The following is a 14,334-nucleotide window of genomic DNA, read 5'->3' as shown; positions in this document are numbered from 1 at the left end:
GAATTACAATTAGATAAAAATAAATAGATTTAAAAGAATTGCTTCAATTTTTAAAGCTTTAAGAAAAAGAGACTTTTACTTCATGATTTATTTTTTTAAAAAAGTCTTTAAATTTTTCAATGGGTGAGAATAAAAATTTTAAAAGTTAATTAGGGCTGCCTGGGCCCCTTCAGCCCCCCCATGCACATGTCTTTATATCGAAATGGGATGTTGAAATAATGTCATTTTTCTACGCTTAGAGCACCGTGGTAGCATAGTAATTAAACAATCGGACTCTGATCTGGATGGACCTGTGTTCGATCCTCGACTCTGCTAAGATCTACCGAATACATGCGATTTGTGGAATCGAAAGTCCTGTTGTCAGTCGCTGATCAGTACCATGGATACATAGAATTGGTGAAAATTTCTTTCCTATCCAGATCTATGTCTAAATTGAGAAAGTGGCATCACAAATGAGATTCCTTATGCAAAGGATCAAAATTATGATGTCATGTCTACAGAGCATCCTCAAGGATGTTTCCCAGACAGTCGCCAATAGCCCATTTTGCAGTTTTAGTGCGACGAAAATGTTGTACCTACCTGACTTCTACACTTAGCTCGAGCTAGGATAAAAGTCAGGGTGAACGATCGTTCGTTGGGAGCGAGTTTAGAGCTCGGCAATTCGTTCACGCCTACGTAGAGGAGCATCCTCGCAAAATGCGGTTTGTGGCTTAACTACCACGACAAATATTAAATACCAAATTACTAGTATATAAGACTTGTTAACTTGATTCTATCACGAGGTTTACTCAGTCACGCCAACATCTTTTATCCATTTAGAATCATCATACTACTTACTACCTTAAGGAACTACCTCAAGGACTCTCATCACACGATGAAGGGGAAAAGGGCCGTTCCGGCCTCAGGCACCCCAAATCACCTAACAGACTAGACTAGACTATCACGAGGTACCTTTTGATAGATAAAGGTTAACATAGTCGATTCATAATTATACCCTCATTGGTGACCTCCGGACGTGATATAAACCTGCAAACATTGATGGATGGTCTACATTAAACAATTGATTTGCTTAAAAATATACTGCTCTAAGAAAAAAAAATCCGGTGAAGTAATAAGTCTCCCGGTCAATAAAACAAAAATGAAGAAAATGAGCAAAATGTTATAAACAATAAACAAAAAAACAAAAAAAAGATGGTGAGAAAATTTATATAAATGAATAAACAGCATGAATCAACTAGTGGTATTCGTTCATCGAATTCTATCACAGACAAAATTCTGGAAGGGGAGTAATGTGGCGTAACTACCACTACAAATATTAAATACCAAATCACTAGTTGTTGTTGTAGTTCATTTACGTCGCACTAGAGCTGCACAGAGGGCTATTGGCGGCAGTCTGGGAAGCATCCCTGAGGATAATCCGAAGATATGCCATCCCAATTTTGATCCTCTGCAGAGGGGATGACACCCTCGCTTCAGTAGCCCGACGACCTGCACGCGAAGTCTAGTACTTTACGTTAGAACAGCTTAACGGACCCATACGGTAGGACCCATACCGCACACCCTCGGTCCCTACGCAGACTGATCCAAGTGGTCACCCACTCGCACACTGGCTGCGGTGATCTGCTTGACTTCGGTGATCTGCTGGGAACCGTGTCTTAACGATCAGTCCACTGCGGGACCCAAATCACTAGTAAATAAGACATGTTATCTTGATTCTATCACGAGGTACCTTTTGATAGATGATGGCTGACATGACCCCTCAGGTTCGCATAATTCTAATCACCGTTAGGGGCGAATGAGAACTTAATTGGCGATCGAAATGGGCTGCAGGTGGCGTAGAGCAGAACTCTTTTCCTATGGCAACACTTCACATGCTTTCCCCATTAGCGTGTGGAAAGTCATAGAGGAAGGAAGTACGTTAGTTTCTCTCTTGATTTTCATATAGATTAAAATCTTTTAAGTTGGAAAACTATATGGAACTGAAAACTACATTAAACATAGTTCTAAAGAAAAGTATCATGGAAATTTTTAAAAATATTTTTATTAAGAGAAAAGGAAAAATATTAAGAAAAGGGAAAATATCGTAGTACATTCCTATATAACTGAAAAGAGGAGGAGAGGGAAGGGAGGAGGGCTAAAGGCATGAAACCGGTCTCTCCCCAGATGGCGTATTCGAGTGTTGCGATCGCGAATAGAAGAAATTGCTGCATGGAAATGAATGTCGCAGAAGAAAATGGAGAACTTGATTGATAAGCTTTTCCAAGAGTAATATTTTTCTCATCAATCGGGCTCTCATTACGGTGATCGGAAATGTGTGAAATGTATTTAGCGAGAATGCCCCTGTAGGTGGGAAATTAAAAACTCACCAATCAGGTTCCCGTTTGCATACAATTAAGAAGGTCCAGTAAAGATGGTCCTCCAGTTTTCATCTCTGTGGTCGGTGATCAGATATGCGTAAAATGTCAGCAGTGAGATTTAGCCACACTTCAGAAAAGTTTCTTAACCGCAACCTCATGCCGCAACCGTATGCGTTTGAAAAATTAGCGTGACGTCACGGTCTTTGTTTACAATCAATTGGGTGGCGAGCACTGTAATGTAAGTCTATGGGATTTTTATGTCATTTTGTAAAAAATAAGCTAATTTTATATTTTCTTTAAATTTTTGAAGAATTAACGGTCGATTTTCGTGTACAATAGAGTTATAATAAACTGTATACTAAGTTTTGGCTAAATTGTGTCATTCTTTGTATGAAAAAAAGTTTAGATTTTTGTGGGTGGTGAGTAAGTTTTGTTTCTCTTTACAGTTGTTGTTTATTATGATGTATACTATAAATAATAGTTAAATTTTTGTTTAAATCCTAATAAATTAGATTAACTGTGATGCCTTCTTCATAAATAGGTCAGAATAATTATGAAATTGTTTTTACAAAGTGATGAAATAGCTTTGTTTTATTATTTTTAACTTCTGGGTGGCCGAGCTGAAACTTAAATATTTTGCTGACATTCTTAGAAATTCACGTTATTATTTTAATCTTACATCTAGTAAAAATAGAATTAATTAATTTTTTTATATGCCCCAAACTTCTTAAAATATTCTAGCGATGTTTTGATAATATTCGTGTAAAAAAAGAATTAGTGTTCTGTGGGTGAGTGTGTCTTCTCCTTAAATTTTTTTTTTTTGTTTTGCATCAAATTGGAAATAATTATTGATGTTTTACTTAAGATATTAATTAAGTATAATGCTTGTATAATAGATTGGTCAAAATAATGATAAAAATTTGCTTCAGTGTGTGCCAGGGTTTAAGCTGAGTCTAAAAATTCATTAGCAAAAAAGCTAAAATCTGAAAAAAAGTTTTAGCAAAATGCCATTAGGCTTATAAAATTACTTTATATCAAACAAGTACTGTAAGTTATCTGACAAAGAATAGCTTAATGTACAAGAATATCAAAAAGAATACCCATAACAAAAAAAAAACACATTTATTATTTATTAAAACTTTTTGGTTAATAATTAACAATCTTCCTTTCTTTCATGTTTGCCCATTTTACAAATGCTTCTTGAAAGTTAAATGCACTTTCAGGGCCCTCAATATTAATCATTAACAAATTGTTTACATGGTTGATTAACAACCTGTTTCGAATATTAGTTTTAATCAAATTAAGGCAGCTAAAGCCCCTTTCACAGTCAACAGTGTGCATTGGTACTGTTGCACAATACTCTATAACAGAAGTTATTAATGGGTACTGTTCAGACACATCATTGGTATATAAAAATAAAAGTAATTCATTAAATGACATGTTTTTACATCGTTGCATTAAGATGTGTTTAGTTAGTCTTGTGGTTAGTTTATTTTTCTTTTCTTCTCGGTGAAACTCGGATATTCTAGCCATTTTTGTTGATCGCTATGCTTCATCTCGTTTGATCACGTTTTTTTCGTGAACGCTAGCGTCATGGTTCTTCTTGCGAAAGATAATTAGATTTTTTCTCCTTCTTGTTTGATCAAGTTTTTTTCATGGATGTTAGCGTCATGGTTTTTCGCGGAAGCTTTTTTTTAAAAATGGAATTTAGTAAAATCCTTTAGCAAAATTGCGAAATTGCTTTGTTGAATTTTAGCATTTTTGAGGGGTCTTTTCGCATTTTGCGAAAAAAGCTACCGTAGCAGAAGCCCTGGTGTGTGCAACTTACATTGTTTTTGTAATTAAACTTCTGGGTGGCAGAGCTTTGAATGAATGAATTTTCCTGATATTTTTACTAATGCACATTATTATTTAATTATTTTGTTTATTAACGGTAGAATTAATTAATTTTTTTAAATGTCCTAAATTTATTAAAATAATTTAGTTAGATTTTGATGATATTGGATTAAATAAGTCTTTTGTTCTGTGGGTGAGAGTGTGCTCTCTCCTTAGAGATGTTTGTTTTGATTCATATAAGAAGCAGTTGTTGATTTTTTACGTGACAATTATTTATTAAGTATACATTAATATATTATATTAATTAAGTATAATGCCTGTATAATAAATAGGGATAAAAAATTTGCTGCAGTGTGCTTAAATTGCTTTGTTTTTGTCAATAAACTTCTGGGTGGCAAAGCTTTGAATGAAAGGATTTCTCTTTTTCGTAATTATATGTAGGTACACATTATTTAATTCTTAACACATTATTTAAATCTTTATCTGTTAAGAACATAATTAACTTATTTTTATATAGGTTCTAAACTTTTTAAAGTATTTTGGTTGTCTTAATAATATTTGTGTAAAAGTTATTCTTTGTTAGTAAGTGTGTTATTTTTTGTCTCCTTAAAAGACAATGTTTATTATGCTTCATTTAAATAACGATTGAAATTTTGATAATAATGAAGTAGATATTTTGTATTGTGTTCTTTATAAATGGAGCAAAGTATATTATCAAAATTTTGTTGCATTGTGTTAATAAATTGTTGCATGGCTGAACTTCTAATGTGTTAATTATCTTAATATTCTTGTATGTACATACTATTATGTAATTCTTCAATACATTCATTAACAGATTAATTAAATTAAAATTTATATATATATATTCCAAGAATTATAAGCTGTTTTAATAGACTTAAAATAACTTTGTTTTTAATATTTTGGGTGGGTGAACATTCATTGCATATATTTGTTATTACCTGTATATAAATTTATCTTATATTAATTAAATTAAGTTTCATTTTAGGTTCTTTAGGTTAGACTTCCATAATGGTTCATCATTGTTCTGCTTTTGGCTGTTCAAATCGCTTCGTAAGGGGTTGTGGAATTGGTTTTTATCGATTTCCATCAGATAAAAAACGACTGACATCATGGATCAAAGCTGTTAGCCGTGAAAACTGGATGCCAGGAAAAGATGCTCGTATTTGTGGAGCACATTTTCAAACAGGTACTAGAAAAAATTTTACTTCTTAGTTTTAGTATTAATACTTGTTTTTTAGTTGCACACATTTCATAAAAAATTACTGCTTATATCATAATAAAAATTCTATCTTCTAATTAAATTCTTTCACATGAAATTGAAAAAAAACAAACAAAGTTTTTCATGCTAGATTTTGAGAAAATCAACTTGACAACTTCTTTCTTTCACCAGGCAACACTATCAGTGCTGAAATAAAATTTCAGAAAATTAATAGAAAAATTTCTTTTCAGTTTGTGGCTTTTCAAACAAATAAAAATCGCTATAAAAATGTTTTTTTTTCACATATGCAGATTTTTCTATTGTGTGTCGGTAAGTGAAAAAGTTGTATTTAAGTCTACATTATTTTAAAGATCATGTAAATTTTGTGATATAAATTTTGATTATTGAAATTGATTGATATTTTGATTATTATTATTTGATTATGAAAAAATATAAATTTTGTGATTTTAGTATGAAAACTTCCTTTACAGGTAAACTTTTCCTCCAATGTTGCCTTATTAAACTTGTATTATTGTCAAATTCATTTAGGTAACTAAATTCAAGCATAAATTTGAAATCAGACTTTATAACAAACGGAAAAAAAAGCATATAATTATTTTATTGTCGTGTAATGTATGTATATAATGCAATTTGTTGTGTAAGTGCTACGTTACTTTATATAGAATTCTTCCCCAAATAAAGCTCTACAATGTCCCGTATACACTCTTCCCTGCCTTGCAAATGAAAATTAATTTTAAAATTCTACATAACTACTTGCACACGAAAATTTTAAGGCCAATTTTGGAATTTTTTTTTTTAAATGAACAGGACTACTTCCACTTGAAAATTCTACATAGCTTGCAGAGTATAATTCTACAACATAATATATGTTTAATATCAGGGGTCTGTCCAGGCCGAATTTACTACCGTTTAGCGGTACCTTCACAAATTCAACTTTAGGAAAAACGGTAGTTTCACAAATTCAATTTTAGGAGAAACGGTAGTTTCACAAAATACTTTTTCTTAAAATTTTATTTTTGTATCCCTTAAGAAACCATAAGTCCATATTTTTGTGTTGATTTTTTAACATAATTTTTAATTTTTCACAAATGATATCTAAATTTTCACAAAATAGGTACCTCTCAGAAAACCCTAGACAGACCCCTGAATATGTAAATGAATGAATGATAAAAAACTTAACACCTTTACATCCTTAGTGGTTTGATATTATGCACTATGACTTTTCTTAAGCTGGTTATCCTTCTAACCAGCAAGTAGAGTTGCAGATTACTGGGGGAGATTTCCGTATCATGACCTGTGGCAGAATAATCGCCAAATCTTGGAGACTTCCAGGCAGTGGCCAGCGAGAAACTAAAAAAAAAAAAAAAAATTCGTAAGGTGTAACCCGTAGCTACAACCGGGCAAACATCTACATGTTTTTTTCTTTGAAAATTTCAAATCTATTTGGCACCTTGGCCATTGTAGTTGGCACGACAGATCACAATACGGAAATATCCCCGTGAAAGACAAGATGCTAAAGTTTATTACTTTAATGGTAATTATTTATATTATATCTTTCTTTTTTAAATAAAATTTTGTTTTTGTATACACACACCAATTTCAAATGTACTGGAAGTCATTGATATCATGATTGCACTCAGTTTTCTTATGGAATGCAACCAAAAATGTTATGAAAACTTTTTAATTAATTTTTTTTATTAAGATGAGGAACAATTTTATAAAAAATATGGCTTTTTTTAAATTAAGGTGAGTTGTAAGTTAGTATAATGGCTAAGTTTGATGTACCTTTTGATAGAAAATACTAGGTTGATTTTTAAGGTTTTTGTTGCACATTAATGTGTTTTATTCAATATGGCACATAATAATCATTACTATCACTAAACAAGGAGAAAAAATAATTAATAAATAATAATGATAAATAAATAATCACACTTTTACTTAATTTATTAGATATCTAGGTAGAGAGGTTCAAGTGTACTGATATGGTCCTTTAGCTAGTGTTGTGTTTTTTTTTTTTTTTTTTGTATTGTTTTAAAAATAAGGAAAAAGACATTTGTATGGCACTTTATTGAAATTCAGTTCAATATCTTCTGCAGCCTCTATCATGTTTTTTTAAATTTTTTTTTATTTATTCTTCTTAGTTATTTATGTTTCCAAAGTTCAAATAGAAAAAAAAAATTAAAAATCTTCTTTAATATGCTTGCAGTATTTTAATTCATTTATTTTAACATAAATTTATTTATTTTTCCTGGACAGGTGCTGGGGATGGAAGAGCGATAGGTCGTGGACTTGGATTATGACCAACCAATACTTGGATTTCTCGACCCAGATGTTTTTTTGCAACGTTTTAGACCTTAAGGAAGATATCGACTCGTTTCTCAATGGCGAGTTGGAGCAGCTGATGTCCATTTCTGGAAGCCCTGCCTATCGGACATGGAAAACGTTTGGGTTGAGATGGCTGAGAAACATCATTAAAAAGTGGTACTTGGAAGATTCCAAAATGTTTGAAGAGTTAATCATTCAAACAGCTTATGAAATTAGAAAGCTGTAAGTCAATTTTTTGGAAAAATTAAATTTTAAAATTCAGTTGAGCCATATTCAGTCTAATACTTCCTGAAAAACTAAATTTTAAACGCACAGCTATTTCAAAATTTGATTTCTCAGGAAGTATTTGACCGATCTAGCCCAAATTAAGTAATTTATGATGTAAACTTACATTCTTTAAAATGGTGTAAAAATATTGTACACCTTGCGAGTCAAATTTTTTCGACTATTATTAAATAAAATATTAAATATTTACTAGGTAAAAGTTATTTTTTGTGTGGAATTATCTTTGGATTTGCAAATTTTATTATTGTGTGCAAAAGTTTTTCGATTCACTTAGAAAGTTCTCGACTTATGGTGAAAAACATAAAAAGTAAAATTAACATTAAGGGGTCCAAACTTTCGAGGGCTGTCTTAACCAAACTATTAGGACCATATTTTCTAGACTAGCTTCTATATTTAGGGTGGCAGAAATCTGAATCTGTCGAAAAAAGTTATGTTTACTCAGAAAAAGTAAGTTTTTGCGTCATATTTTGTAGTTTAAAATAGTCAGCACTAATTAATTAGGATATTTGAGGTCACCCCCTCGAACCATAAAAATTGAGTCCTAGAACAAGTAGATCGGATCTTCTGATCAAAAGTTATTTAGAGTGGTCTATTTATTTTATTTTGCGCACTGTACTTCATTCAGACATATTAAGAGTAAAACATATTTTTTAACAGGGAAATTGCAGAATTTTACAACTTAAACTGCACCAATGATGTCATCTATAATTATCCACTGCATAAACAAAGTAGAATCAAGCAGTTTGAAAGAACCTGACTGGATTATATCAAATACCTGAAAGTGAGCATGAGGTGAAGAATTTGAAAGAAAATTTTTTGATTGCCTGAAGTATACCTTCACTAGTAAGTTATTTTTGCATAGTATTTCAGCATATGGATAGAAATTTAATTCATTATATTTTTTTAATACTTTTCATTAGTTTTGACATTTGTGCTATGTTCATCTAATAAATATACAATATCTTTGAATATTTTTTATTATTGCGTTTAATGTGTTCCTGTTTAAGTATAGTGCGGCTTTCAGGAGATCTCCTCCAGACATCAGTCTCGTGTCGTGGCGGGTACCATGGTTATGAGGGAAAGTCACTTCGAATATGGGTGTGGGGTGAATAGTTTTGTTGTGATCTTTGCGTTGGTCAGCGTGAGTAAACCAATCGGCACCTTCATTTCTCCATTTCACCCCCATTAGAAATGTGCTCTCGCTTGTTACCATAGCCCCAGATTTTTTGTCTGGAGGAGTTCTCCTCAAAGCTGCACTATACTGCCTAGTAGCTTTTAGCTTTTGTATCTTGAATTTTTTTTTTAAAATCAAAAACTCCGGTTTTTCTCTAAAAGTTTCATTTTTTTAAATATAAATATTCCGCTTTCTCTGAAAATTCAGCCGTTGAAATAATAATCATATTTATTTCTGATTTTCAAAGATGTATTTGTTAAAAGAAATTGAATGTTTATGTATGTTTTCAGTAGTTCGATGTGCTAAACTACATTTGATGTTTTTTTTTCTTCCAAACTCATCTCTGTGGTATGAATCAACATAGAGTTCTATAAAAAATAAACATTTGGAAAAAAAAAACATGATTTCCAAACTAATTTCGCCAAAATGAAGTGGTGATGAAAGGGTTGAAAATAGTTACAAAAGTTAATCAATGCATGTAGAAGGTTTTTTAATCCCATTTTTCTGTTTGCAGAAAGTTTTTAATTTGATCTAACTCTGTTTAAGCGTGCGTTATACTAACCCGCTACGGGTTTTTCTGTTATTTTTTTGCAAATTTATTACTAGTCCGTTGCGGGTACTTTGATTTCGTCACTGTATGTGCTGTGGTAAAATAACTTTTTTTTTATAAGAAAAGAACGTTTTTTTTAACATAGCTTGATATGTTACAAGAGTACTTAAAAGCAGTCTTCATGACATGAGCATAGCCATGAATTCTGACTAACAACTTGCGTGATTCCCTTTGCATAAAACTCTTTACGTCATCACCTAACATGAATCTGGTTTCCTTGAGCCATTTTTCCAATTACCCGAAAGCGTGGAAGTCACTAAGAGACAGGTCTGGACTTTATGGCGAATGATGAAGTGTTTCCCACTTCAACCTTGTCATTTTATTTTAATTTTTCATGAGACTTAATTTCATACTTGTTAATTTCATTGAAATGAATAGTTTTAGTAAAAATTTTATAATATTAAAATGCAATTATGCTTAAGAAAATTTATAATTTTTGTACCACTAGGTTTCATATAATGTTAATTTATAGGTGTAGCAAATATCCAAAATGTTTCGTTTCTCAAGGTTACATAAATAAAATGGTCTAAAATAGTTTCTAAATTTTTTCATGGCATCTTTTCATCTCATAAAATGCTAATTTCACAAATGAAATTTGTTTTAATTTTTATCGTAAAAACCAGACTGGTATAAACACCAGACATAGAATATAATGAGTATTTAAACTCTTCCGTAAAGTATTGTTTTTCCCCCCTACATTTAAATGAAGCAAGAAAAAGTAAACAACTACTGATGGCAATAAATTTCTAATAAAGCTTTTTAACATACCATAAAGTAAATTTATTAACATTTGTTAAAGTTGTGTCCCTACTATATTCATTTACACTTTTAATATTATTATTTTAGATCATCATGATGAGGAGCAGAGCTTAAACATGCTCCCTAATGTTTTCAGCAACCTCCTTCAACCGAATAGGAACACTAGAATTTTCTATTTTACACTTGCAAAGGTAAATTTAAACATTTCATTATTTTGTAAAACATTTGTAAAAGTTCTTTTTTACTATTACCTGATCAGAGTTGAAGCTTCGAGAGAATGTAAATTGAATGTTCAAAATCTTGCCAAATTTGTTGCACCAACAATTGTTGGTTCATCCAAAGTTAGAACATGAATTATTTTAATACAGAGACTAGTCTCATTTATCCAGTAAGTGTTCCAAAAATTTTTTTTCATTAGTTTTCTGTTATAATTATTGTAATTTGGTGTTCTTCTGTGCGCAATGTACACTTTATTAATTTCCTTCTAGGAAAATTGCAATTCAAATTTACCTTTTATTTTCAAGATCATTCGTTAACCATCAACTGCCATTTCTTCAAAAATCTTAATAAGCTTAATGTCTAGGGATCAATTAATTCTCTCCTGTCTTGCATAGACAAAGACATTTTCGATTTATGTTGCGCTTCAGCCTCATAGTTTTTACGTATTATTGTAATTACTATTTCAGTGTTAATTGAGCTCTTTGTGTTAAAATACTATAAACTTCGCTGTTGTAAGTTGCATACTGAATGCTCAACAATCATTTTACAAATGATTTATTTTCATTATTACAAATGAGTTATCTTTGAACTACTTATGTAGACACATATAATGTATATATTTTAACGGCAGGCTCTGAACTTATTCTTCGCCATGGAAGGTGCCGGAAGAGTTGCTCATTTTGCTTTGCCACTGTGACCAAAGTTATGGAGGAGGGCAACATTACCCACCACATACTGCCACAGATACCCATTCATAGGGTGGGCCGCATTCGCACATCACACACAACAGAGGACAGCACACTAATCCATGCCCTGAGTGGAATTCAAACCCTAAGCCATTGGCTTCGCAGTCAGGCATGCTAACCCCTCGGCCACCTGGTTGGCATAATATGTATGTGTGAACATAAGTCTCTCCTCCTGTCTTGCTTAGACGAAGAAATTTTCAATTTACAGGGTGCATAGCGTTTTTAAAAAGTGCTTAAAGGTGCTTATTTTCTATTTTCGTTTTTTAAAAGCCCTTAAAGGTGCTTTTTTTCATGGGGTGTTTTTAAAAAGTGCTTAATTTTCCCTTTTTCCAAATGAGATTTTTCTTTTACTATGTTGATTTTCGCTTCAAGTTATGCCAAAAGACACAGTTCACGTTGTTCTATTCAACGTTTTCATAATTAATTCAACCCCAATCTATTTCGGCGTATTGTCAGTCCATAGCGTATGAAAACACCATTCATTTTACATGATTCAAAATTTCATGATTTTTGAAAATTGTCAAAAACAATGCCAAAAGTTTTTTGTTTTGTTTTTGACATGACGGTTAAAACAAGATAAAACTGTCAATTGTCAAAGACTTTCCGACCCTGCTTAGTTATGATATTTTATTAAAGTGCTTAAAAATATTTTTTGAGTGCTTGAAAAGTGCTTAATTTTTTGTTGAATAATTTGGCTACACACCCTGATTTATGTTGCACTTCAGCCTGACAGTGTCCCGCAGTGAACTGATCATTAAGACACGGTTCCCAGCAGATCACCAAAGTCAAGCATCACTGGCTGCGGTCAGTTTGCGGGTGGGTGACCACTTGGATCAGTCTGCGTAGGGACCGAGGGTGAGTGGTATGGGTCCTCGTTAAACTGTTCTGCCGTAAAGTGCTCGACTTTGCTTGCAGGTCGCCAGGCTACAAAAGCGGGGGTGTCATCCCCTCTGCAGAGGATCAAAATTGTAATGGCATGTCTTCAGATCATCCTCAGGGATGTTTCCCAGACCGTCTCCAACAGCCCATTGTGCAGTTCTAGTGTGACGTAAATGAACTACAACATCAGCCTGATAGTTGTGGCACATTGTATGTACTATTTCAGTGTTATTTGAGTTTATTGTGTTAAAACACTATAAGCCTCACAGCTGTAAGTTGCATGTGTATTGAAATCTTTTGCTCAATAATCATTTTAAAAATGAGTTATTTTCACAATAATTAGCTATCACTCTATGAAAACACTCTTCGTCTCAAGTTTGCTAACATTACTGCTGATATCCCTAAGTATTTTCAGAGCTCCCGAAAACCAATTTCTTATTTAGAAAATGGGCAAAGTCGATGGTAATTGTTACCTCAATCGATGATAATTGTGTTCCTCATCTATAAGTGATCTCAGTACTTCTGTGGGGAAAAAATTATTAAATTGTTTAATTATGAAACTGTTTTTTCTTTCTTTTAAATTAAACTTTTGGCATGACTAAAAATTTATCTCTCTCATATCTTTAGTTATATACAGATTTTAATTAATTAATTTTTCGTTTCATGCTAAAATTTTAAGCAATGATTTTTAGTTTTATGCTGATTTTAAGCATTTATTTTTAGGACTCCAAGAACTGGTTCCAAAGTGGGAAGAAGACAGTTGTTTTCTTATCAAGAACTGTGTGCTTTCATACAGTAAACATTATATTCAATATATATACATGTCTTGTTTGCTTAGATTACTTATAGAATAGCGTTTTGGTTATTTACTTATTCATTGATTTTGTCTGTTACTTTTTGTTGCAAGTTTGTCAATGTTTTATGTACTTATTCAACTATTTTTGTTTATTTAACAAGATATATAACTATTTTACTAACAGGCTTAGCAATAAAAGTAACAAATAAGATAAGTTACCTTGTGAGATTTTATATCACATAATCAATTATATACTAAGTTTTAAACTTTTGAAATTGTAAGCAACAAATAATTCTTGCATTTGTTTTTCTTTAATAATTTGTTTCTGATATAAGTAGCCAGGGATCTGAATTTTAATACTCACATTTATTCAAAAAGTGTTTATAAAGGTAATTGGTAATTAATATATTCCTTGTCATTATTTATTAGCTAAGTATTTGGACTTTGTAAATATTGTAATTAGTAATTATTGGATTCTACACTCCTGTATCAAAATTCAAATGGGAAATAAAAGTTTGATTTCCGAAAAAATTTCAATAGTCATTTTATTTGTATGAATGTGATCATAATTTTTTCTCCATTTAGCTAGGCAGTTTTTCTAAATTCAAACAAGTTTCACAACTGTAGCTGTTTAGAATTTGATTTTTATCGAAGAAAATATATTTTCTAAAAATTTTCTGTTAAAAATGAATTTTATTTCAAATAAGGATGCCTTCCTTTTTTATGATTTGCTTATTTTGAACTCTGTGCCATAGCTTTGTGATGTTGACAGTTTAAATCAATTCTTTTATGCTTACTAAGTCAAAATACAGAAACAAAAAAATCTGTATTAACTATATGATACATATGCTAATGTAATCAAACCAGAAGGGAAATCAAAAGTTTGTTCATCTTAAAAATAGCTCATATTTCATATTTTTTATTTATTTATTTTTTAAAAAGTGTTATATTACAAAGCTTTTTTGTATTTATTATGCATAACATTGCTTTTGGAAACGTTTAATCATCTCAAGAATTTGAACTTCTTAGAATACATGGGAATATTTTTATAAAATGTTTTCAGTGATAAAAAAAACTCGACCATGAGCTTTCCCAAGCATTTTCATAA

General features: G+C 31.5%; 1 protein-coding gene across 3 annotated transcripts; it reads left to right on the top strand.

The window, feature by feature from the left end:
* Positions 1–2,524: 2,524 nt before the first annotated feature.
* Positions 2,525–13,757, top strand: LOC147802514 (THAP domain-containing protein 2-like). 3 transcript variants are annotated; one of them, XM_087153687.1, is made up of 6 exons: positions 2,525–2,776; positions 5,200–5,400; positions 7,690–7,980; positions 8,701–8,886; positions 10,674–10,777; positions 13,154–13,757. In XM_087153687.1, the coding sequence occupies exons 2-3, from the start codon at positions 5,223–5,225 to the stop codon at positions 7,731–7,733; spliced, it is 222 nt and encodes a 73-aa protein (XP_087009813.1). In that variant the 5' UTR covers positions 2,525–2,776; positions 5,200–5,222; the 3' UTR covers positions 7,734–7,980; positions 8,701–8,886; positions 10,674–10,777; positions 13,154–13,757. The 3 variants fall into 3 exon arrangements, with proteins under 3 accessions (XP_087009813.1, XP_087009815.1, XP_087009814.1); XM_087153689.1 differs by having other exon boundaries at positions 2,568–2,595; XM_087153688.1 differs by having other exon boundaries at positions 2,573–2,780.
* The last annotated feature ends 577 nt before the right edge of the window (positions 13,758–14,334 follow it).

This window comes from Parasteatoda tepidariorum, chromosome 10, assembly GCF_982258835.1.
Source record: "Parasteatoda tepidariorum strain Cologne lab strain chromosome 10, Ptep-v5.0, whole genome shotgun sequence".
Lineage (NCBI taxonomy): Eukaryota > Metazoa > Arthropoda > Arachnida > Araneae > Theridiidae > Parasteatoda > Parasteatoda tepidariorum.
Note: the sequence above shows the minus strand (reverse complement) of the source record. Positions and strands in the feature narration are given on the sequence as shown.

Coding starts and splice junctions, on each gene's coding strand:
- LOC147802514 (XM_087153687.1), top strand. CDS start 5,223: ATGGTTCATCATTGTTCTGCTTTTGGCTGTTCAAATCGCTTCGTAAGG. Junction 5,401..7,689: donor TGGAGCACATTTTCAAACAG/GTACTAGAAAAA, acceptor TTTCCTGGACAG/GTGCTGGGGATGGAAGAGCG.